The sequence below is a fragment of the Setaria italica genome, chromosome II (assembly GCF_000263155.2).
Source record: "Setaria italica strain Yugu1 chromosome II, Setaria_italica_v2.0, whole genome shotgun sequence".
Classification (NCBI taxonomy): Eukaryota; Viridiplantae; Streptophyta; class Magnoliopsida; order Poales; family Poaceae; genus Setaria; species Setaria italica.
The window spans coordinates 38,610,889-38,633,106 of record NC_028451.1 but is presented as its reverse complement, the minus strand read 5'-3'; the positions used below and the strand labels follow the sequence as shown (position 1 = coordinate 38,633,106).

The 22,218-nt window shown below is 47.0% G+C and overlaps 3 protein-coding genes and 1 non-coding gene across 4 annotated transcripts; 2 read left to right on the top strand and 2 right to left on the bottom strand.

Annotated features, from left to right (window-relative positions):
- Positions 1-3,036: 3,036 nt before the first annotated feature.
- On the top strand, positions 3,037-5,484 carry LOC101783437 (SKP1-like protein 1A). Its single transcript, XM_004957437.3, has 2 exons — positions 3,037-3,505; positions 5,045-5,484. Exons 1-2 carry the CDS (start codon positions 3,155-3,157, stop codon positions 5,216-5,218), a joined length of 525 nt encoding a protein of 174 aa, XP_004957494.1. The 5' UTR covers positions 3,037-3,154; the 3' UTR covers positions 5,219-5,484.
- Positions 5,485-7,714: 2,230 nt separating this feature from the next.
- Positions 7,715-10,913, bottom strand: LOC101783037 (protein MCM10 homolog). The gene is made up of 9 exons (XM_004957436.4): positions 10,496-10,913; positions 10,159-10,396; positions 9,946-10,070; positions 9,567-9,600; positions 9,433-9,479; positions 9,159-9,293; positions 8,484-8,548; positions 8,273-8,360; positions 7,715-8,179 (listed from the first exon to the last, which is right to left on the bottom strand). Exons 1-9 carry the CDS (start codon positions 10,852-10,854, stop codon positions 8,020-8,022), a joined length of 1,251 nt encoding a protein of 416 aa, XP_004957493.1. The 5' UTR covers positions 10,855-10,913; the 3' UTR covers positions 7,715-8,019.
- A 139-nt stretch (positions 10,914-11,052) lies between these two features.
- TRNAP-UGG lies at positions 11,053-11,124 on the top strand. Its single transcript has one exon. It is a non-coding gene; the product is annotated as a tRNA-Pro (tRNA).
- Positions 11,125-13,569: 2,445 nt separating this feature from the next.
- Positions 13,570-19,777, bottom strand: LOC101776986 (beta-galactosidase 12). Its single transcript, XM_004959574.2, has 19 exons — positions 19,539-19,777; positions 19,304-19,399; positions 18,767-18,879; positions 18,606-18,672; positions 18,439-18,531; positions 18,012-18,155; positions 17,688-17,779; positions 16,845-16,950; positions 16,666-16,750; positions 16,449-16,567; positions 16,173-16,340; positions 15,901-16,082; positions 15,705-15,814; positions 15,497-15,606; positions 15,148-15,255; positions 14,958-15,059; positions 14,707-14,852; positions 14,252-14,597; positions 13,570-14,122 (listed from the first exon to the last, which is right to left on the bottom strand). Exons 1-19 carry the CDS (start codon positions 19,734-19,736, stop codon positions 13,991-13,993), a joined length of 2,517 nt encoding a protein of 838 aa, XP_004959631.1. The 5' UTR covers positions 19,737-19,777; the 3' UTR covers positions 13,570-13,990.
- Positions 19,778-22,218: the final 2,441 nt, after the last annotated feature.

Sequence of the window (22,218 nt, the reverse complement as noted above, 5' to 3'; positions counted from 1 at the left end):
TCCTCCTTGCTCGAAGGCAAGCCCCGGATGCATGAATCCCCTATGTTTTACCAAACTTGCGCATGCCTTCTTTAACATGCTTGTGCATTTACGTATAGAAATTGTTTGGAACCATAGCTTGCATAACTTAGCTCCCTTGATCTGAACACTAGCTGTTGGACCGAGTAGATGCTTTGCTTAAATAGGAAACGGTAAAAGCCGAGTGATTTCCTGTTACTCACGAGTTGTAGGAGTTGGTTGTTTCCCTTCTGTTACAACTATAAGGACGATGGACGGGGCAGGAATTTGGGTAATTTTTTGGTGGTCGGCTGATCGCCCCGTCTATCTATGAAACTTGCTAAGGCCCGACAGTGGTGGTGTTCGTGATCAAGTGTTTGAAAGTACTAATCTCATACCTAGTATGGGATGGGGAAGCCTAGTACCTGATTGAACTAGGGCGTGGCTTATACCCCTGCTATCCCTGGAACGAGGTTCCCATGGTGCATCATGTGGGTGCAAGTGCGGTCACAGTACGGTAGAGACCGGGACTGTGGAGCATTGCATGCCAAGGGAAGCTTGGACCTGACACGCGCCTAGGAATTGATGGGGACGGCCGACACAGGAAGCGACCATTGTGGTGCGCGGATGTCGTGAGATTAGGTTCGCCATGCATGGTTAAGAAACCCGAATCGATTCGTCTGCCTCTCACAGTTTGAGACTGCTTGATCGCTATGTCACCCTGAGTAATAAAAGAATCTGATGATGACATGGTCTTGATGATGATGTATATATCTTTGGTTGGTTCTATGTTTGTTTAGAAGTAGGTTGCAAACTTAGACCGGATAGTGAACTTAGAACCTGAGCTAAAACTTGAAAGTAGGAATACGCCTAGCGCTTTTGGCAAACAAACCCCTCAGCCAAAAAGCCTTGCATGTCTAGAAGAGGTGGAGTAGCGTACTCCCTGTCGGTTAAGTTTTGTTGAGCTTAGTAGCTCAGCCTTGTTGTGGCTCTTCTTTTTCAGGTGAAGTTGCTGCCTCTGAGCCTCCCCCTGCTGGCACTTGGCCGCCCCAACTCCCTCCGGGTTGGACGGTTGAGTGGGATCCCTCCTCGGACGGCGAGAAGAGGGATCACTGATGTCCCGGTGCCTCACCAGGGATGTCCGACCCCGACGAGTTAGCTTCCGCTAGTTGTTTTACCTTTTGCTATTTTTTTTCTTCTGAACTTGTAAACTCTGATGTTGTTTTATGGCCAAACTAAATGGTTAATTTGTTAACTCGGTGGACTTGTTGTATTATCTGAAACCGCTCACCTTCGTGTGGGTTTGCTATTTGGTCCTGTTCAAGTGGTTAAATCGGATGGAATCCGATGGCACTTCGTGTTTACTTGGTTTAGGCATGAGTGTCGCGTATCATGCGGCTTAATCATGTTTAACCAAGCAAATCCGAAGTGGATCCGCCACAATAGTACGGCTATCTAGCCTATTAATCCGGTCAATATATATCCGCTAAGCACCTCTTGACCTGTAAAATAGAAAACCCTATCATATACCTTGCCTTGAGCTTTCCAACGTACAAACCATCTAAGTTATCACCATAGTGTCCTTTGATGCTCACTTCAACTATGGGACTAACCTATACTCATATTATTAAAGAAATTATTAGTCCACCAAGGCTATCATTAATTACAAAAACACAAGTTAGGAGCCTAGAGCCGGTGCCCTTGCGCCATCCCGTCACCGCACGTATCCCCATCGGTGCCGCCCCCTGCGCATCCCTACCGGCGTCGCCCCCTGCGCATCCCCGCCGGCGGACGCCCCCCCCGGATCGCACCGATAAATCCCCATTCGCCACCCCCTTCTCCATCCACTGCCACCCCCTAGCCGCCGCCCCCTAATCCACCACCGCATGCTCCATTTGCCGGTGCCGTCCTCGAATCCGGCCACCCCCTGTTCAATCCCCATCCGCCACCCACAGCTCCTTTCGCCACCCCGTGTCCATGGACGGTTACCGTGATTGGTTTTCGCAAGGGGCTTCATCCTCGACGACTCCATCCTTCCCTCATTCCGCTGCCGTCCCTGACCCCGACGGGTTGGAGCTGCTGTCCCAATTCCTGGCGCGGGCACCGGCGGCTCCAAGTGTATCGGTTGGGAGGGTTGGCATGGAAAACCTTGATCTAAACTCCCAGGATGAGGTATCCCCCTACATCGATGAATACTCGGGATTACTTGTGGCAGAAGGTAAAAATCCAGGGAGTTGGGAAAAAGGGAGGGGTACCAATTATTAGGGGCAAATAGGTTATTGTTCAGCATAATAAATGATGTTTAGCTCATGAATCCAAACAGCTAGGACTAAACTTTAGCCCATAGAGTTTAGCAACTTTTAACCCCTAATGTTTAGTAGGCCAAACCAAACACGTCCTAAGTCCGGTAAGGAGAGCCAAAAACCTAAACCCCCTCCCTCGAAACATGGCTTCCTATGTCTCTATCGCCATCAGCCAGAGATGGAGGAAGAACGTTGAGCCGAAGCTACCTACCCTCCTTGTTGTACGATCAAACGTCGCGACATATGCCGACCGGGTTGAGGGGAAGATTCAATCGACCGATGCTTAAAATTTCAGGGATATTTGTGCCTTTTCCGAACATTGCCACACCATTAGAAACACCATAATTTCTCATACTGCTATTTTGTTTGCAATTTACTACAGTTTTTTAGCATATATCTCAGACGTCATAGACATAATTTGTTGCTAAACTTTTGCAAGATTACGGTTTTAATTTTATTGGCCACACTTCCTTTAAAAACCACAACTTAGTTAAAAAATAAATTTGTAAGAACAAGTTTTTTTAACGACTTGTATTTTTTTTTTGCAAAGAATGACTTGTAATAATAATATTAGACACTTTTTTTTTCTCTTTCTTTACTCAGCCTTACGCAAACCCAAAAAGCCCAGCACTCCAGCCCGTCCGAGGCCCAAACAGAACATACCGGCCCAGGAACAGGTACCGTCTTCTAGAGCCTTCTTCCCCTCCGCAGCGCCGGCAATAAAGCCGCAACCCGTCCCCATTCCCCTCCATCGCGATCGCTTCGCTTCCGCCGCCTAGGGTTTTGCCTTGCAGCTTCCACTCCACACCAATCGCCCCCCACTCCGACACCTCTTCAACCCGGCGATCGGATCGATGGCGGCGGCGGCGGCGGCGGGTAAGGACAAGATGCTGATGCTGGTCAGCTGCGACAAGGAAAACTTCGAGGTGGAGGAGTCGGTGGCGAGGGAGTCGCGCACCATCTTGCACATGATCGAGGACGGCTGCACCGACAACGGCATCCCGATCCCCAACGTCAACGGCAAGATCCTCGCCAAGGTCATCGAGTACTGCAAGAAGCACGTCGAGGCGCGCCGCGGCGCCGATGGCGATGGGGACGCCGCCGAGCCGACCGCAGCGACCAACAAGGCCTCCGAGGATGAGCTCAAAACCTTCGATGCCGACTTCGTCAAGGTCGACCAGGGCACCCTCTTCGACCTCATCCTGGTGAGGCCCCCCTCCTATTTTCTCCTCCCGTCCCTACCACTTCGATCATTGTTTAGATCTGTTTGTACCCTCTACTGAAAGGTTGATGATTGGGTTGCTGCCTCCTTGTTGAGAGTAGGGTTATTTTGTGCGGAGATTGGCAAATACTTGGAATTATTGCTATGCTATTCTGTGCTTGTGTTGCTACTGTTGCCTTCGGGGTTTATGTGCGCAAATGACTAGTATAGTGGTGATGACTAGGGACGCAAGTGGGCTCCGAACCCCCTTAATTAAGCCTATATGTGAGTTTGTTGGCTGACCCACTTTTATCCCTAGCGATGGTATGTCTGTCACATGCTTCTGGCATGTTTTAGGTCAAAATTCGGTTACATTATATCTGATTTTGTTGAGTTTTGTTAATATGCTCCTTCTAAAGTTGTATCATCTTTCAAATTAGTTTTGTATATTATTGGGTCAAATTCCTGTGGTACCTCAATTGCTATTATGTAGGTATGAGAAGAATTTGTGCACCAGTGCCTATTTAAGGGTCTTGAACTGTCCAGAATGAGTTCAGGATATCATCATCTGTTCCAATTGCTAGAATGGTTTGTTATGATAAGTTTGTTAGAGATTATGAGGGGCATTGTTGTGGGTTTGGTGCAAATTGTTTGTCTGTCTTACTGCTATTTACTTTTTATTGTTTCCTTTCAAACAGCATATGTTATGTTACTGTAAGCCAATGTTTAATATGATTGTCCTGATTTGTCTCCTTGTGGTATTGATTTCTGTGCTGTTTAATTAAGATTTTGAGTAAGTATTAAATTCGTGATACTTTTATGGATGCTGCAGCATGTTTGAAATTATTGGATTGGTGCATCAGACAGTTTAGCTTATTGCTTGATGCTTTGATGCCTCTGCTGTACTTGCTGAATGGGTATACATTGTAGGACTGGCACACATCATTGATTTGAGGTGCTCTGGAAACTTGGTTGTTTAAACTTACCATCGTTCATTCATGTTGCTATATAGTGCATATATGATCCTTTCTTGATGTCACCATGTGCAATATTGCAAGTAGATTAGAACTGAGTATGTTTATTCTTCACTGTTGATTGTTTTCCTTGAGATGTATGATTTTTTAGACATGTTCGGCTGTTTTCAATGTTTAGGTTGTCTTCTATTTGCTTGATCTGTATATTTTTTATTAGATATCTTATTATGTGATATTTGAAATTGTTCAGTTGGTAATTATGAATGGTTTGGCTGGCACTTAACTGTTAACTGTAATTTTTCTATGATTCTGCCATGATTGCTATACTTGCACAGTAGAAGGCATGGATAAACTTTAGGTACTGTTCAATGCTGGGATAATACCAGCTTTGCCTTGGATTGATATATTTAACAGGTTAAATTTGATGCACGTTGTAGGAATGTATTGTGTACTTGTAGATATATATTTATCGACTTCATTGTTTCATTTTATCAATTTGTCTGGCTTGTCCATATTGCTGCATTCATGAATGTTTGACAAGAACCCCTGACATATGTTGGTCTTGACAGGCTGCAAACTACCTGGACATCAAGGGGCTGCTGGACCTGACCTGCCAGACCGTCGCGGACATGATCAAGGGGAAGACTCCGGAGGAGATCCGCAAGACCTTCAACATCAAGAACGACTTCACACCTGAGGAAGAGGAGGAAGTGAGGAGGGAGAACCAGTGGGCCTTCGAATGAGGCTGAGGCTGAGGCTCTAACAACAGCAACCTCCAATAACCAGGCCAGCGGGAATGTGCTTCGTCAGGAACTCAGGATGTCATGAGTTTGGAGCAGCTATAGACTGTCGCGGGTTTAACAAATCGCTTAGAAGGTGTATGTAGGTTCGGTTGGTTGTGAGCAGACTATTTTGCTGACTCCAGTAATTTTGGTGCATTGGTGGATGCTCTCTGGATCGTTAAGAGGCCGGTTGGTTATCAAGCATTGCTGGCTATTCCTCGTTCCCAGTTTCGCTTTCGCTGGTTGCTTTGCATTGACTTGCCCCTCTTGTTTTTCCTTTGTGGTGTGCTAAGGGGCTGTTTGGTGTCCTGCACCGGTGTGAGCCAGGCTCACCGTATGCCAGCCTCCTTTAGTTTGGATGCCAGCCTCCTTTAGTTTTGGTTGCCTGTTTGGTGAGGGTAATTAATTATGGGTAATTAACCATCTAATGATATTATTAATGTATTATTAGCACATATTAAATGATATTAACATATTTTGATTAATATTAGAAGTAATAAGATAAACTAAGAGTTATAAGATAAAGTTTCTCGTAATAAATATCATTACGATAATTATTTATATATTTTAATTTCATGTAACCCGTCCTTATATAAGCAACCATCTGGCTCTTGCGAACAGGTCCTTATACGAGCTCCTACATGCATTAGGTCTGGCTCCTGCATTGGGTCTGGCTCCAGCATGTTTCAGAGCCTCGCTGGCTGGTGCAAACACAATGCTCCTACGTACATTAGATCTGACTGGCTGGTTCGAGTCAGGCTAGGCTCCACAAACAGGCCCTAAAACATGCTGGATCGCAGTCTACCTCGGGCGTGCAGCGGTTTCGGTTTGCACGGCTCTTCTGGTTGGAGGCAGTGGCTGCGCGGTCCATGGTGCCTTGATTTGGTTTGGTGTCAGGCGTTGCTTCGGGATGTGTTTGGTTCATGGTTCTTTCGCGATGCTGGTTCTCTTTTGTTTGGTGTTCACGGTGCGAGTTTATCGCATCTAGTGATTAGTGATTGGTTGTGTTTGGTTTGAGTATATGTGACTTTTAAATAAACTATCGCGTGGACCTGTGTCATCCACGGTTTATCCCCTCAACTCTTTTCCTCTCTCATGAGAGGGTCCGCTTTGTCAGCCCCTTCTTCCTCCCGCTAGCCATCATTAACTCCTGCCAACCTTAGCCGTCTGGCATCTCTGGACAGCTCAATCCTCGAAGATTCAAATCACAATGTAAACAAAAACGCACGCGAGACGAATAAATCGAGTTGAAATCGAAATCATCGATCGATTTCATTTTTCCGGCTCCCGTATCCAACAAGCCTGCAAAAAAGAATCCTCTGAGGTCTAAACGCCGTGCACCAACCGCGCCTGCGCGTTGCTTCTGCTCCTCCTCCCCGCCATGGCCGTGCTCCTCCACGGACAAGCCGCCGCTCGCCGGCGGCCAGCAGGCCACCGTGCGGCTGCCTCCGGCGCCGTACCAGCCGCGCTTCGCCGCGACGGCGGTGGTGCTCGATGATGCCCGGGGCAACCGGCGGCCGCCTGGCTTCGTCGCCGCCATGACCTCGCGCACTTCCAGGCATCCTCCCCGTCGGCATCTGCCATCACATGCTGCTCGGGCGGCGGGCGGCGAGCGGCGGCTGTCCGGGGGCGGCGGGAGGAGGCGTTCCTGTGCGGGCGAACGGGTACGTTCGTAACCAGGCAGGTGGATAGTTTTTGGTAAATTTTGCCCCAAAAGTACTGGTCAATCTCAAAAGACGGACGGTTCATGGTTGGCCTCCTCTTTGGCCGGTCATCAAGGCACTCACAAGCGATCTTCAGGTACTGGTAGAGCTCAGCTTCCCCTGACTTTGTGTTTGTCAGGGTAGGATCGAAAGATCCCACAGCTTCTGTTCTCCTTCACCATCTGCTTCACCCACCCATCCAACAAGGTTGTTGTCTCCAAACTCATTAGGATCAATCGGCTTCTTCCCCGATAGGAGCTCCAAGAGCACGACACCATAGCTGTAGGCATCACCCTTGGTCGTGCACCGGAACCCCCCTGCCGCCGCCACTCTCCCTGCCCGCGGCGGCGGCGGTTTCGCTCTCCATCCCGAGCGCCGGCGGCGCGCCCAGGTCGAGGCCGCGTGCGGAGGCGACAAGGAGCCTGTCCGCGCCTACTTCAACTCGACGGGCTTCGAGCAGTGGGAACGGATAGCACGCAGAAAGGAGCAGTTCTGGCGATTGGGGAAGCACCGATCTGTGTTTTTAACGTCTGCGTATTTTTACTTTTACGGGAAGGATGGAGAGGCTGTTGGAGGTAAAAAAAAATTAAAGATTTTGAAGTAATTTTAAGGAACTTTTAGAGTTGCTTTAAGATATGTATTTACAAGTCGTGCTCAACGACTCAACGTAACGTGTACTCCTAGGTAATTCATGAATCCAAGAGACCATGTAGCACAACGAAAATTCGATCGCAAAGTCAAAAGGCAAATGCACTTGTTCCGAAAGGGGCGCACCGCCCAATCAATTATGGCCGCCCAATGGCCAAACGCCGGGGGTCTACCCGAGCACCCTTGTTGCTGTTCAACAGACAAACAGGTGAAAATGACGAAAATTGACGAATCTTGTACAGCACAATATACTATACAGAAAATGATGGTTATCTGATAATCTGTCTATTCCCTGGGTACAGCATGTGAATGAAATATTCCTGAAAACTCTTGCTTATACCATTTTTAGTTTTTTTTGGAAACTTTATACCATTTTTAGTACATTGCCATTCCTAGTACATGACTCGACAATCAGCGTCGCAGTACTATATTGATCTCATCATCGTCTGAGCTGACTGCATCAAGCTCAACGATATTCTCTGGTGGATTATTCACTTTTCGTCTCTTGAAATCTTGTTCTGGCTTACCCAAACCCTGCATGGGTGGTCCTTTGGCGCCAGATGATGACGAACTACAAATCACAAGCTTGTTTATTTTGATGTCACTGATGACTAATAGAAAATTGAAGACCATTTTAAGCAAAGCACGGCATATTGTGACTGACCTTTTGTTCAAGCTGAACTTTGATTTCTGTTGCTGTTGGTTTGTAGAACCATTGCTTTGGACAGTTGATCTCCTATTGTCCATATTAGCTGATTTATTATGCAGATGGGAGTTTATCAGTCAGTAATAGGCGCCAATCTGATGACAGTTTCTTTCATGAATTTGGTGCTAAGTTCAATTCTAATTACTTGTGAAGGGGAAAAATAGGTTACCTGTAACATGGGAAAGAAATCTTATACCCTGAGACTGGTTCTTAGTAGTTACTCTATCTGCATTGCTGCACAGAAAAATCAGAACTTAAGCATGACAACATCAATCATTTCATACTATTTCGAAGGCTACTGCAGTCCTGCATACTTTAATCAGAAGCTGGATTACATTCATCAAAGAATCCTGTAAGATGTCACAAATTTAGGCATAGAATTTCGTTCACAATTATATAACACTAGATAATCTCCAAAAGGTGTAACTGCAGAATTGGGTTCTGTTTATATTTCCTTTTGAATGACAGGCTCTAAATCCAACTCCCTCCATTTCAAATTGTAGGTCGTTTTGACTTTTCTAGGTTCACAGATGTTTATATGCATCTAGACATACACTATATTTAGGTGCATATGCACCTAGAAAAGCCAAAACAACCTACAATTTGGGACGCAGGGAGTATACCACAATCCAAATGCAAATAACCAGTGCAATGGCCATGATGGAACAGTGGTAAATTGGTCTTTTAAGGAAACACGACAGCATTCATTTTTTTTAGTCATCACCAAACAGAATTGAAAAGAACAGTAAATACAAACTAGTCAAATATCAGGCGCAGGTGAACAACCAGTAGATTAGGTAGACGGAGCAGCTAATGTCAAATAGCTCTTTACAAGTTTACATACCTTAAAGCCCTTTTTAGCCCATCGATTGACATTACTTTAACTGGTTGGAATGGCTTTCTTGGGTTGGGTTGTTCTGAGGACCGGTTGACCATGTAAATCCCTTCAGATCGAAGTTTGGAAGCAAATTGAAAGTTTCTGAAAGGAAAAAGTCATCGTATATAATGACGCATGGCCCAAAATGATACTGTGTAATTATATCAGGACGAACAAAAGAAACATAAAATGCGGAGCCATCAAGGAAAGGACTAGTACTCCTTTTTAAGGTTTTCCTTACCCGCCCTTAAGCTCCACTCTGCCAGTAGTGTACTTCTGTGATGTCTTCTGCAAAAATGAAAGAAGCATGATGAATCATGCAACATGCATATCCAATTATTCATATCAGTTGCTGAATGTTGGGTATATCCTTACCGACGAATGAAATTTGCAATATGCTCCTTTGCTCCTGGAAAAAGAGAGGAGAATCTAGTCACATAATGGCAGCTTTGATACATTCTTGTAGTTGAGACATAATATGCAGGAGATGCTTTAGGCAATAAAAAACAGTAAAGCTCATCTTGCTAAGAGTCTGAGTCCGAGAGCAAGAAGACAATCACATAGCCACATGCTTGAAAATGTGCCACATTAGCGCATTATACCTTCTGCTGATATCTGTGAAAAGCTGTGGCAATCACTGATCACAAAAGCTTCTCACTACTTTTGTGTACATCGTTGTTTCGGAATTTTCCAAAGTTTACTGATAGGAAGCTACTGAAATGACAAGACATTCCATGGGTTTGAAGACACTTACTTATTTATCGCCATGGTGCAAGCCACCCCGTCTTTCCTCTTCCCTTTGCAGAGACTGAAGTCCGCTGCAACTCCCATCTTGAACATCTGCCCCACTGAAGCAACACTCACAGAGAACCCTTTGCCCTGCACAGCAACATCACCAACACATTGAAATCAGCAACAGAACAGCTGACAAGCGACCAAAAACATCAAAATGCCAGCCGAGAAGTACCCCATTGTCCATGCGAACATTTCCATTCAGCAGCGCGAACACGGAGCCAACGGCAGCGCCGGAGTAGTGGACATGCGCATCCCCAAACAGGAACAACGATACCTCGGTCTCGTCCAGGGCGCCCATCTTCCAGATGCTGTAGCTGGTCCCCTTCGCGCTCACCCGCGGCACGCCCTTGTCTAGCAACACCCCCGCCGTCGCCCAGCAGCCCGAGAACCTGTCGCTCCCCACAGAGTTCCTGCACACACGCACAGGGAAAAGAAAAACGCCCAATAAATCGATGAGCTAAAAACCTGAATAACCCAGCAGCGGGGTGGATCGGGAAAAGGAACCTCACTTTATCGCGGTGATGCGCACGAATCGGATGTCGGCGAAGCGGTTGCTGATCTCGAGGGGCGAGAGCGTCAGGTGCTTGATGCGGAGGCCGGAGTACTTGTCGACGAGGGTCTCGGTGGCCTTGGGCCGCTTGGGGCGCTCGGGGAGCCGGGAGGTGGATTCGGGGGCCGCCTCGAGGTAATCCTTGACGGCGTCGCGGAAGACGGACATGTCGGTGCCGCCGGGCCGCGCCGTCCTCGGAGGTGTGAAGGCGCCGCCGGACCCGGGGCCATCGGCGGCGCGCGGGGAGGAGGGAGGGGTCTCCGGGACGGCCTCGCCCAGGGAGAGCAGGAGGTCCAGGTCGTCGGCGGCGCTCGCCATCTGGTTATGGCGAGGCGGGTGGGGGGCAGCGGGGTACTGGGGAATCTGCGTGTGCGAGGTGACAAGGGCAAGAGATGTAGGTGGAGGAAGCGAGGGAAACGAGAATTCGTGAGGAAAAGAGGGAATTTTTGGAGGGAAAAGGTACAATTTGTAGTTATGTTTGTGTAAATAGAATACAAACCATAAAATATCATCTGAGGGCGTTTGGTCTAGTGGTATGATTCTCGCTTTGGGTGCGAGAGGTCGCGAGTTCGATTCTCGCAACGCCCCCCCCCTTTTTTGTTCGTATTTTCCAACGTGCCCACGTGCAATAAATCAATTACAAAAGCAAATCTTTTGATAGTTAGCTCATTGCAAGAGGTAATACAGATCATTTGTCCTTCATTCATTGTTCAATAATTTAAAAATTGACATATTCTTTTTTTTAAACGATGCCCACGTGCAATAAATCAATTGCAAAAGCAAATATTTTGATAGTTAGCTCATTGCAAGAGGTAATACAGATCATTTGTCCTTCTTTCATTGTTCAATAATTTAAAAATTGACATATTCTTTTTATATTAAAAATAAGATGAAACCCAGGCTGCGCGAAAACAACAAATGGGAACAAAGCAACACAAACACATAGCGCACCATACCATCGCAAATCAACTTAACTCAACAACATATCACCCGATCAGATTGGGACATCAACACGCGTCGAACTCAACTCATCTCAAGCGAATTTTACTCCGCCTGACAACGGCAGTAGAACCGAAGCCTTACCGCAGCCCCCACCAACATTCTCACGCTAATGTAGTCACCAAAACCTTCACACATGGCCCTGTGTCAGCAGGGAACCGAGAGAAACAGACCGCACCGCACCGAGCAGGCCACGCCATGCGGGATCCTCCGTCGTAATGCCGCTGCAACACCACACTCCACCTGACAGGGTGATACTACCGAATCTGGACCTTTCGCAAGCTGCCTCGCAGTCGCCACCACGATAACATAACGCGCGGGACCTCGTCACATCCGCCATTGGACCCCACCTCGCTCTCATCGCCTCAAAGAAACACCGCACGTGGGGGTCTCGCCACACCCGCCACAGTACTCCACGTCACGGATCCGTTTCTTTTGTTACTGTCAGAGTGGTGAGCAATGTTGCCTTACTCCCTAAGATCTCCATCAATCAACCAAGCCGCCACCGCAGGTCGACATCTCCTCGTTACTTCACCCGCGCACATAGCCTCCGCCACCGTGCTAGCAAGCTAAAGAAGTCGCTTTGCGCCGTCTTTGAACGATGTACCGCATTAGATAGCCCAGCGAAGCTGAGCAACCCGCCACGGTCCGCTGCAAGCTTAGTCGTCCCACGATGCCATTACTGCAAGCGTCGTCCTCCGATGATGTCCCTCATCGCACTGACCGTTGCCAGGCAACGCCAACCGTCGTGATCCGCTACAAGCAGCCAAATCCAACAACCATGTGACAACCCCTGGTTGCGACCATAACTGCGACCGCCTCCACGTGGGCTCGGCAACACCTGTCCAGCTTGCCACGCGGCGGAATTGCCGCCACCGGATGCGGCCACCCATAACCAATGGACCAACAATGCTACAAATCGAGTTGGGTCTCTAGAGACGATGCCTCCAAGGAGGGCACAACGCCAATGGCGCCACCGTTGCTCATCCAAGATCTAAAGAACGTTTTCACCCAGAGAACCCCGTGCAGCAGGGTTGAGGCTACAACATGACGTCCCCAACGGGGAAAATTATGCCCTATGGCTCCGCCGTCATCTCCACGAGCAAGAACGTCGGCGAGGGCTTTTGCCCGGAGCATCTCGACCCTCACTGCACGCTCCACTCCCGGACCACAACCACGGCAGCTCATCCGGGGCGGTGCCGCCGCCGCGCCTCCACACGCCACGCTGTTGTACCTCCACCTCCGTTGTTGGGGTCCTCGCGTCGTCCCTGCTTCTGTGGCCTGCTCGCTCCGCGCCTGTCCGCTGCTCGTCCCACGCTGGGCGACCGGCCTCACACCGCACCAACCGCTGCCGCTGGCCGGTCGTGTGCACCACGCGCCTTCACGCACGCGCAGCCACCTCTCGCGGCCTTCCCCCAATCGACCACCGCTCCATGTTGCATCGCCGTTCCCGCACTGAGCCGCCACCGCGCCGTCGGCCCTCCTTCTGCTGCAATTGCCTGCGGCCGCCGCCTCCGCAGCCTCCCCGATCCGCCAGGGGTGAGCCGCCAAGGTCGCCGCGTCCTCCATCCCACATCGGCGCGCGGCTGGGCCGGCCACCGCCGCCTCGCCTCCGTCTCCGCCTCGCGCTCAGGCCCGGTCGCCGCAATCCGCCGCGCCGCTCTTCCATGGCCTTTGCCTCCGTCTCCGCATGGATTTAGCCTCCAAGGCGCCGGATTCGCCACCCCAAGCCGTCGCTGTCACTAGTTCCGGTGGATCCGCCATGTCCCCCGCCTGGGACAGACACCCACAGCCAAAGCCGGCAATGAAAACCCCGCCGTCGCCGTCCTAGGGGCCGACACGGGCTTCCAACAGGCCCCTCCGACAGCGGCGAGGGGAGGGAAGGAGAGGAGGGGGGTGCATGGTCGCTGCCTGAGTTGCTCAAGCGGGAACGACGCGGGGCCGGTTCGTCCGGTCCGTTACGTCAAAGTTGTAAAATTGACATATTCTGTATACAAAGTGGAAGAAAGGTCAGCATGCACAGCATTTGCAGTATCAAAGTTGTCGGATTAGAGTCACAGCACTCATCTCCATTTTTTTTTCTGAACGGGAACACTCATATCCCCGTTGCAGGAAGCAATCCAGTCAGTCCAATCTCGAACAGTCTTTTGCTTAAAAGTTGGAATGCCCTAAGATCTATACTATCAATCATGATTATTCAACATCTATATATTGTGATGGTTACATTACATGAAACAACATGACGCGGAAGGAAAAGAGGGGGAAACACACATCTTCGGTCTGATCAGCATCTACCCTTTCACTCGTTTCATTTTAGCTCCCAGATCAAGCAATGTTCCAATCACATTTCAATCGCAGCGGCAGACCAATGGGGCATAAGCGTCATTGCTGAACCGAAGGGGATGAACAAACAAAAACGCTGAGGCATCAACTGGCAGCATCCATCTCGTTATTCTCAAGCACCCTTCTTCTCCCAACTGCATCTCACCTGCACCCCCAGTGTGGCAGTTGTTGATGGGCAGTTGATGTCTGCTCCGTACAATGTGTGCTCCACCGGCAGCACGCAAGACGGCTTGCCGAGGCATTCCTGTCCATTCCATTCCACAGGTCAGTATCAGTCAAGAGTCGAAAACGTTGTTTGTGGTTGTGGGTGCGATGGAGTAGGTTTAAGAAACACTACAGATGGTAACATGCATCAGCACGAAGAAGTGTGTACCTTCTCAACGACCTGCTTTGCATTGGGAGTGTGGCAAGTGCCTACAGTGAAGTTGCCGCACATGCCCTCCGGGTTGCCAAAGCTGGCAAAAACGACCTCCTGGATTGTCTTCTTTGGGGGGCACGACAATGTGCCCCGCGTGCTGTGATCTTCTGCAATGAGCTTGATTTTGTCACCATCCGTGTCCCACGTCTTGATCTGCGCTGGGTTGTGCTCCGAGAGCAGCACGCAAATGTCGTCTCTCGTCACCGTCTGGACAAGGATGCCATCCGGCTTGCCCATCTCCTCCTCGAACACAACCAAGAGGTTGTCCTTGGATTTCAAGAAAGGACGAGGAATATGGTACCTGAAGGGAGGGTGGGAGAGGAAAATGAAATGAGTTTTGTTTCTGCAGGTTTGTAGGCCAAGAACTGTAGGCCTGCTTCAACTGAAGGTGAACTTGCTTACAGACTTACAGTGCTTGAGAAGGAGTTCCATCAAGAGTTCTGTATGAGACCCAGTATCGACCTATGCCTTCACCATTCACATAAATCATGCCCTTGCTCATTGAGCTCATATCAAGAACAACCGGGTCATCTCCATCTGGCTCATCAAAGTATCTCTAGCATGGCAGTGAAGATAGTAACACTGAGGATTGCAACAAAAATCGAAATGGATGTTTGATGTTTCCAAAATCTGAGGTGTTCCTATTCGTGATTCAACTTACCTTATACCAAGTGGCCGGCTGGTCATTCTGGGCCGGTTTCCACTGAACTTTGCCCATACCTTTTTCCGAATAGATCTCCTTGTCCTCACCTTCCAGTGCAGCCTATTTGGAACCAAGTGTGTGGAGGATTTCAGGTCTTACCACACGGTCGCATTGTCCTTCCAAGGAAATGAGTATCTTTTCAACTTACCTTATGGCCCCAGCCATTGACCTGTAAATCCAACGTCCCAGTGTTGAGACCTTGGATTAGGCACTCCTGAATGCCTCCCTTTACTTCAGCAAGTTCGCCACCACTGTCCTGCAGAAGATAGCGAAAAAAATGCAAATTTGGAGCTGATGGCTCAGGATTATTGCATTAACTGAGCACACCCATCCCCTACCAGTTATGATATAAATTACATATGCCCGCCTTTAAAGAAAAGTGTCTGTCTACCTCCATTAGACCATTACAACCAAATCAGCCATTCCAAGTTGCAAACTGTGACCAAAACTATGAAATTTGTTTGCAAACATATTTCATAGTTTCGACAAATTCTTACCTTCATTCCCATCGCTGACGACAGCAATGTGATATGGTTCACACCTACTTTCAGATCAACAGGTTTTTCGAACATGAAACCCTTTACCTGCTTGCTTCCACGCCCACTTCCTACGAAGACGGTGATTTTGATCAGTACAATAATTTGTACTTGCAACAGGCAAGTGTCTTTGGAGGAACAAGATTGTTACAGAGTTGGTCCAAGTTACCTACGAAGGCATCATTGGCAAATCCAACCATCGAGTGTGCAGTACTTTTGACCTGAAGCACAGGCCGGATATCACCTCTAAAGGGCAAATCGTCTGACTCCAAACGAAAGCTGCACATAATAACAAACAAAAATACAGCCAAGTGAATTTTCTGCACGTTGAGCTAAAACTCTAAGCACAATAGACGGACTGATACCTTGTGGTGTACCACAAGTAGTCACTAGCGTCCTTTGTTTGGTTATATTGCTCCAGAGGTTCCTTTGTCCTGACTTTAGTCTTGTGAAACTTCGGAATCTGTTCTGAGTACATTTCCCACGATTTGTTCTTGCTCGTCACCTCTGAGGTATGGAATGACCTTTCACTGTGTTGTACAAACACCTGCCAAATAGTCATAATATGAATCAAAGCCCTATGTTCACCTCAAACCTAGGTCCTAATTCAGTTGCGGCTAAGTGTAAGCAAACATACTCTCTTGGTATTGTAAACCACGTTCTTGCACCCTGCAAGAATGGAGACAGAACGGCTAGGCACATAGTGCTTCTCCCCTCGGAAGGTCACCGTACCATCTTCCCCTGTGTTGTTGTTGGAGAGGAAAGAGAGGCACAGGTTATCTTCAGGCAACTCGAAGGTGTGTGCCTGCAATAATCACAACATGGAAGATTATTGATTTATAGGCCATAAAACAGTGTCAAACAATAATCTATGTTTTCAGGTTCTGAGATGATGGAGGAAGTTATTCCCAACCTCATACCCATGACCCAACTTCTCAGATGAATGTTCTCCCGTGAGGAATGCTTTCTGGTATGACCTTATTACATTGTGCAAGTCCCTAAGATGCCCAAATTTGGGCTCCTTGCACATACCTGTGAAAATACATGGACCATATTAGATATTTCTTAAGAGGACCATTAATGAAGAATATAAAAATTAATACAGAAATGTTATGGTGATACGATCTAACCATATTCATCCATGGGAGCTTCATCATAGTATCCGGTCAGCACATAAGAAGCGCCAGTCCTTCCAAAATTTGTTCCACCATGATACTGTTGACAAGTTAAAATGAAATTCCGTAATAAATCTCCATACTTCCCTGTAAGTATTTGAAAATGTATTCAAAAGTTAAATGAAAGTACGTACCATGTAGTAGTTAACCAATGACCCACCCTTTGCAAAAAATCGTAAGACAGCATATGCAATGTCCTCAGCTGAACGCATAGCTAATTGATCACCATATGCTCTGAATCTGCGTATGCCAAGGAAAAATAGAAGAAGATATTACTTCTTCATGTATGTAGCTTTCGTGTGTGCAGGGATGGGGGACCCATTGTTTACAGAACAGAGAATAGCCTTTTTATTTTAGGCAGTGCAAAGCACTTATTTTTTTCCTAATTTAGAATGCACTTGTTAGTTAAGAGGACCATTTATGGAGATTAACAGAAAAATGTGCTAGAATTAGCAAACATTGCACTAACTATATCCTAAAGCACAGCAGACCTTTAGCTTTCAGGTTATTAGTTTTGCTTTAGTTGGTGCATAGGGCAGTTTACTTTGTTGTTTATATGCAGTCCATCTGCTAACTGGTGGTGCAATGGTGCTTCATTATTCAATTATATCTTTCTTACTTCCTATATTCTAATATGTAAGTATGCGTACAACGGTTTCCTCAACGAAATAGGGGATGGAACTTCTGATTCGGAATTAAATACAGAGTGGCCAGTTCTTAAACAAAAAGGGAACATGGCTCAAGGATAGGATGCTGCAAGAACCTAATGGTAACCACACAGATGAAAAAGTGCAACATGATTGGGTGGTCATAAATCATTTCATTACAGCGTTAGAATTTTTTTTATTAGCAGTGCGACATATTCCATCCCACTCCATTCTTTCCATTGTGCAATTCCATTGTTAGTTGTGTTGGCTAAAATAGTACTTACACAATTGGTGAAAAAAGAATGTTGAGTGTGAATTACTTGAACTTACTGTGCAGTCCAGTTCTCAGTCCAAAGCATAGGCTTATCTTTGTCAAGTAGTGTCCATGTGTCTCCACAATGCCTTCCGTTGCAAGTAGGGATCTAGTGAGAGCGAGAAACAAATTAAAAGATTAAACTGAACTAATTCAACTCTTTCAATAGAAAAGAGCATGCCACTTCTAAGTGATTTAATGTTTTTTTAAGGGAAAGCGATATAATGTTCTTCCGGTTCTGAATAGTATTCATTAATACTTTCAAGATAGACTTGCAGTAAAAATCTTCTGAGCCATTAAAAAAATTATGTACAGATATTCACCACTGATCAGAAAGTTACCACTTCACCAGGAGCTGAAGACTGCTTGCACATTATCCATGGAACTCCGGTTTGTGTGCTAAGGGCCATTTGAGCCGCCCATTCAAGGTATTTGTCACCCTCTGTTTTATGATCTTTTTTTATGTTCCCATACTCATTCTCGATCTGTGCATACATGCAAAGAGTGAATCGTGGCATGTGTTGAACATATGTAAATAGAGCCTTTTTACAGTCCATCAGAAGGTAACAAGAGCTATCAAAATTATAACTTTGATTTTGGTACGTAGATACCAAAAAATGATACCTCGGTACCAAAAACTGGTACCTCCTATGTTATAACCAGTGGTGCCCATTGGTACCTTCCGATGGACCATAAAATTAGTTATGTGAATAGGGTAACGATAACCATGTTTAACAAATGACGCGACTGAATTGGAAATTAGTGGACCTGTGTTAGAATGATGGGTCCTCCTTGAGATGCAAATAGCTCAGCATCCTTCAACTTTTGCACTATGAATCTCACGAATTTCTCCATTTCTTTCTGCATGAAAAGTCCAAATCCATCAGTCCACAACTCCTGAGTGCATTGTTACAACCATTAGATTCTTTGATTACCTTGAATGCTTCATTGTTTGCCCGGAATATTATGTGGCCTATCTCTCTGAGCCAATAAGGCAAACCACTGGGAGAGAGTAGAGAAAATAGAAGACACACGAAACAATCAGATGATATGAGCATACTGGACAGCAGAGTGACAATTAGTTGGACGCACTGACCCGTGGTTCCATTCTGCCTGGATGAAAGGCCCAATGCGCACAATTGCATACATGCCGTGGTCCTGGATCATCTTGATGTACTTGATCAAGTCGAGCCTGCCTTCGAAATTGTACTGCAACACGTGCAACAGATGAGCTACAATTAGCATCTGACTGTCTGTCTAATATACAAATACAACACCACCAAAATTAGGATCTTGTTTAGTTTCCAATTTGGGAGTGGCAAAATTGGCATTTTGTCATAAATGCGCAACTGTAGCATTTCGTTTGTATTTGTGAATTATTGTCCAAATATTGACTAATTAGGCTCAAAGATTCGTCTCATAAAGTACAACAAAACTGTGCAATTAGTTTTTTATTTCGTCTACATTTAATACTCCATGCATGTACCGCAAGTTTGATGTGATGGGGAATCTTCTTTTTGCATAGTGCCAAAGTTGGGAATTTGGAGGGAAGTAAACAAGGCCTAGGACGGCATGCTCCTTAATTTTGCTGCGGCTGATTGCCAAAGAGTCCATATGAACATTTGTCCTTTACCTTGCCGGGCTCAGGCTCGTGCGCATTCCAGAATACGTACGTCTCGATCGTGTTGAGCCCGCCCTCCTTGGCCCGCTCGATCAGCTTCGGCCACATCTGCATGACAACAACAAATTCCAAGATCAACCACGACCAGCCGACCCGCACAAGGACTGGCGCTGGTAGCAGCAGCGGCACGCCGCTACAGCATTTGGCTCGGCTCATCGGGAGAAGAGTCGCGCGCGCGGGAGCGTACCTCAGGCGGGCTCCTGGGGTAGTGGATGGCGCCGGAGAAGAAGAGGTCCCGCTTGCCGTCGATCATGAGCGAGCGCCCGTCGTAGGTGACGATGCTTCCCTTCTTCGTGAGGCTCCACTCCGCCGCCGCCCATCCCGGGAGGAGGATCGCGAGCGCGGCGGCGGCCACCAGCACGGCCGCGGCCCGGACGACGGTCATGTGAGCCGGAATTGCGGGGAGGAGGAGAGGGGATGGGGGGAAAGAGGGGAGGTGGTGGAGGGCAGGGTGGGGGAGGCGACGCTAGCGAGGGGTCGGGGGAGGAGGTGGCCGCTTTGAAGGGGACGAGCTCGCGGGGCGTTGCGGTGGAGCGGACGCGCGGGAAAGGAGGGGCTGCGAGTGGAGGTGGACGGCCGCGCGGCCGCGGGGCGCTGGCTGGGTCGGGGAGATCCCTGCAAAAGCTTGCAAGCGACGACCGGTTCGCGGCGAGGGAGATGGGTTCGGCACTTGGCCCGCCATGGCCCAGCTGGGATTAGATTGGGCCGTAGCTGTCGGTGTGTGTGTGTGTGTGTGTGTCTGTCAGTCAGCAGCAGCGACATGTTATTGAGCCGGAGCCCAATAGGCTCTCTGACCGACAGGTCCCAAATTTGAAGTGTCAAGATTTGTATTGGTGGAGATCAACAGTTTGGGTCAACTTTGGTCTTTGCCTCTTTGGTACATTCGAAATGCAAAATACTGTCAGGTATCTTCCTAGGAGAAGGCAAGGTACTACTATGACTTTCTCTAATTATTGAGTTAGTGCACTATCCATTTTATATAAGAAATAGTAAAAGAAATAGTAAAATGTTAACTTTCTAATGATTTGTCTCATAGCACATTGCTCAAAGTATCTTGAGTGTGCAACTCACTTTCTCTATATGACCTAGCTCTTAAAGAAGAGATGGTATATTTTGCAAAAAAAAAAAAGATAGTACGCTCTCTCTCCTCACCTTCTCTCTTTCATGTAAGCAAAGTGGTAAGGTGGATTCACATGAGCTAGTTGAATTGACGTTGTCGGAGGAGGCCCAAGACATTTCCAACCGTTAGAGCTACATGGTAGGTCTGATGCTCATGTGTTAGGCCTCCTCCAACAGTTGAGCTAGCACACTAGCTCTAAGGCCCTGTTTGGATACACCTTCCTAAATGTTAGGAGTTCACTTTTAGGACACTTTTAGGACTTGTGCATCCAAACATGGGTCCTAAAAGTGCACCTCTAAACTTTAGGAGGGCCATTTTCATTAGGAGGGCCAAGGGGTCCTAGGGCGTGTTTGGATACAAACTCCTAAAGTTTAGTAGTGTCCTAAACTTTAGGAGCTAGAAATTGGTAGTCCTAAAATTTAGGAGTGGGCTGTTTGGATGGAATCCTAATCTTTAGGATGTTAGAGGGAAAATGACTTTTGTACCCCTAATTACTCCTAACCCCTGCTCTGTTTCTGGCGCGCAGGTTGCGCTGCTTGCTTCTGGTGCGCAGCGCTTCTTCTGGCACAAAGCACTTCTTCTGGTGCAAGTGCTACATGCCGTTTTTTTTATTTTGCCAGCCCTTTTTCTTAACTTTATCAGCAAAATATTTTTGCAATGTCCAATAAACATTAAGCACAGTCCATCGTCAATGTCATTACAACTCAAAAATACAAAACCTCTATGATCTATTGAACAAAGCATTAGCTATATTATCACTGAATTCGTTCATATTTTGGTCTCTGTTTGACTCTTCGGTATTTCCCTCATGTCCTTCAGAGCTTGATTCTTCGGCCAAAGGAACAAAATTTTCATCACGATCACACATATGAAAGGCCCTATCCGCATTATCGTTCTCCCTAATGAAATTGTGAAGTGCCATACATGCTACTATTATTTGTTTTGCTTTTCCATTGGAAAACTTGGAATTCCTAATAAAATCCTCCATTTCATCTTCAAAACTCCGAACGACCTCTCAATTACATTTCTAAGTGATGAATGCGCGTAATTAAACGTCTCTTTCATACCTTTCGGATTTGGGCCACTAAGAAACTCAGTAAGGTGGTACTTCGTACCCTTGTATGTTGCAAGATACCCCGAGTGGTTAGGATATCCAGAGTCTACTAGATAAAACTTTCCTACAAATGTACAGAGAATACGGTTAGCAATATTGCCATATAAATGATTTTGACAACATGTTGTGAGCAAAGTTGTACCTGGAGGAGGGTGTGGATACTTGTTAGCATATTTATTTATGGCATCAGTGAATACTCTCATATCATGAACTGATCCAGGCCATCCACTAACAACAAACGTGAATCTCATGTCGAAGTCACAAATGGCAAGCATGTTCTGTGTAGGATATCCATGTCTGCCCTTATGCTGAACCATCTTATTATTTGGCACCACAACTGGTAAATGAGTCCCATCTATAGCTCCTATGCAATTGTTGAAATATGGAGCATACCTAGGGTTTCTCAACCTCTGGTGAATGGTTGTAAACTGAGGGTCCTTTGGCCTAATTATATCTACTGCTAGCTTAATAACACATGATAAAACAATATCAAATGTGCGGCTTATTGTTTCCAAAGACCTTACAAACCGATCCGCAACTTGTCTTAGTGATTGGGGCGCACCATTTATCCATAGGAACAGCCTCCATCGTTGACATTCTTCTAGTTGCACTCAAACTATAAGACTCAACCAA

Bases quoted from the DNA above. Each gene is read 5' to 3' on its own strand.
- LOC101783437 (XM_004957437.3), top strand. From the start codon at position 3,155: ATGGCGGCGGCGGCGGCGGCGGGTAAGGACAAGATGCTGATGCTGGTC. The intron at 3,506-5,044 runs GTGAGGCCCCCC...TGGTCTTGACAG, and splicing joins CCCTCTTCGACCTCATCCTG to GCTGCAAACTACCTGGACAT.
- LOC101783037 (XM_004957436.4), bottom strand. From the start codon at position 10,854: ATGGCGAGCGCCGCCGACGACCTGGACCTCCTGCTCTCCCTGGGCGAG. The intron at 9,601-9,945 runs GTAAGTGTCTTC...CTCTTTTTCCAG, and splicing joins TGCACCATGGCGATAAATAA to GAGCAAAGGAGCATATTGCA. The intron at 8,361-8,483 runs GTAACCTATTTT...ATAATAAATCAG, and splicing joins ATTTCTTTCCCATGTTACAG to CTAATATGGACAATAGGAGA.
- LOC101776986 (XM_004959574.2), bottom strand. From the start codon at position 19,736: ATGACCGTCGTCCGGGCCGCGGCCGTGCTGGTGGCCGCCGCCGCGCTC. The intron at 18,673-18,766 runs GTCAGTGCGTCC...ACTCTCTCCCAG, and splicing joins CAGGCAGAATGGAACCACGG to TGGTTTGCCTTATTGGCTCA. The intron at 15,256-15,496 runs GTAAGAATTTGT...TATCTTCTGCAG, and splicing joins CGTCAGCGATGGGAATGAAG to GACAGTGGTGGCGAACTTGC.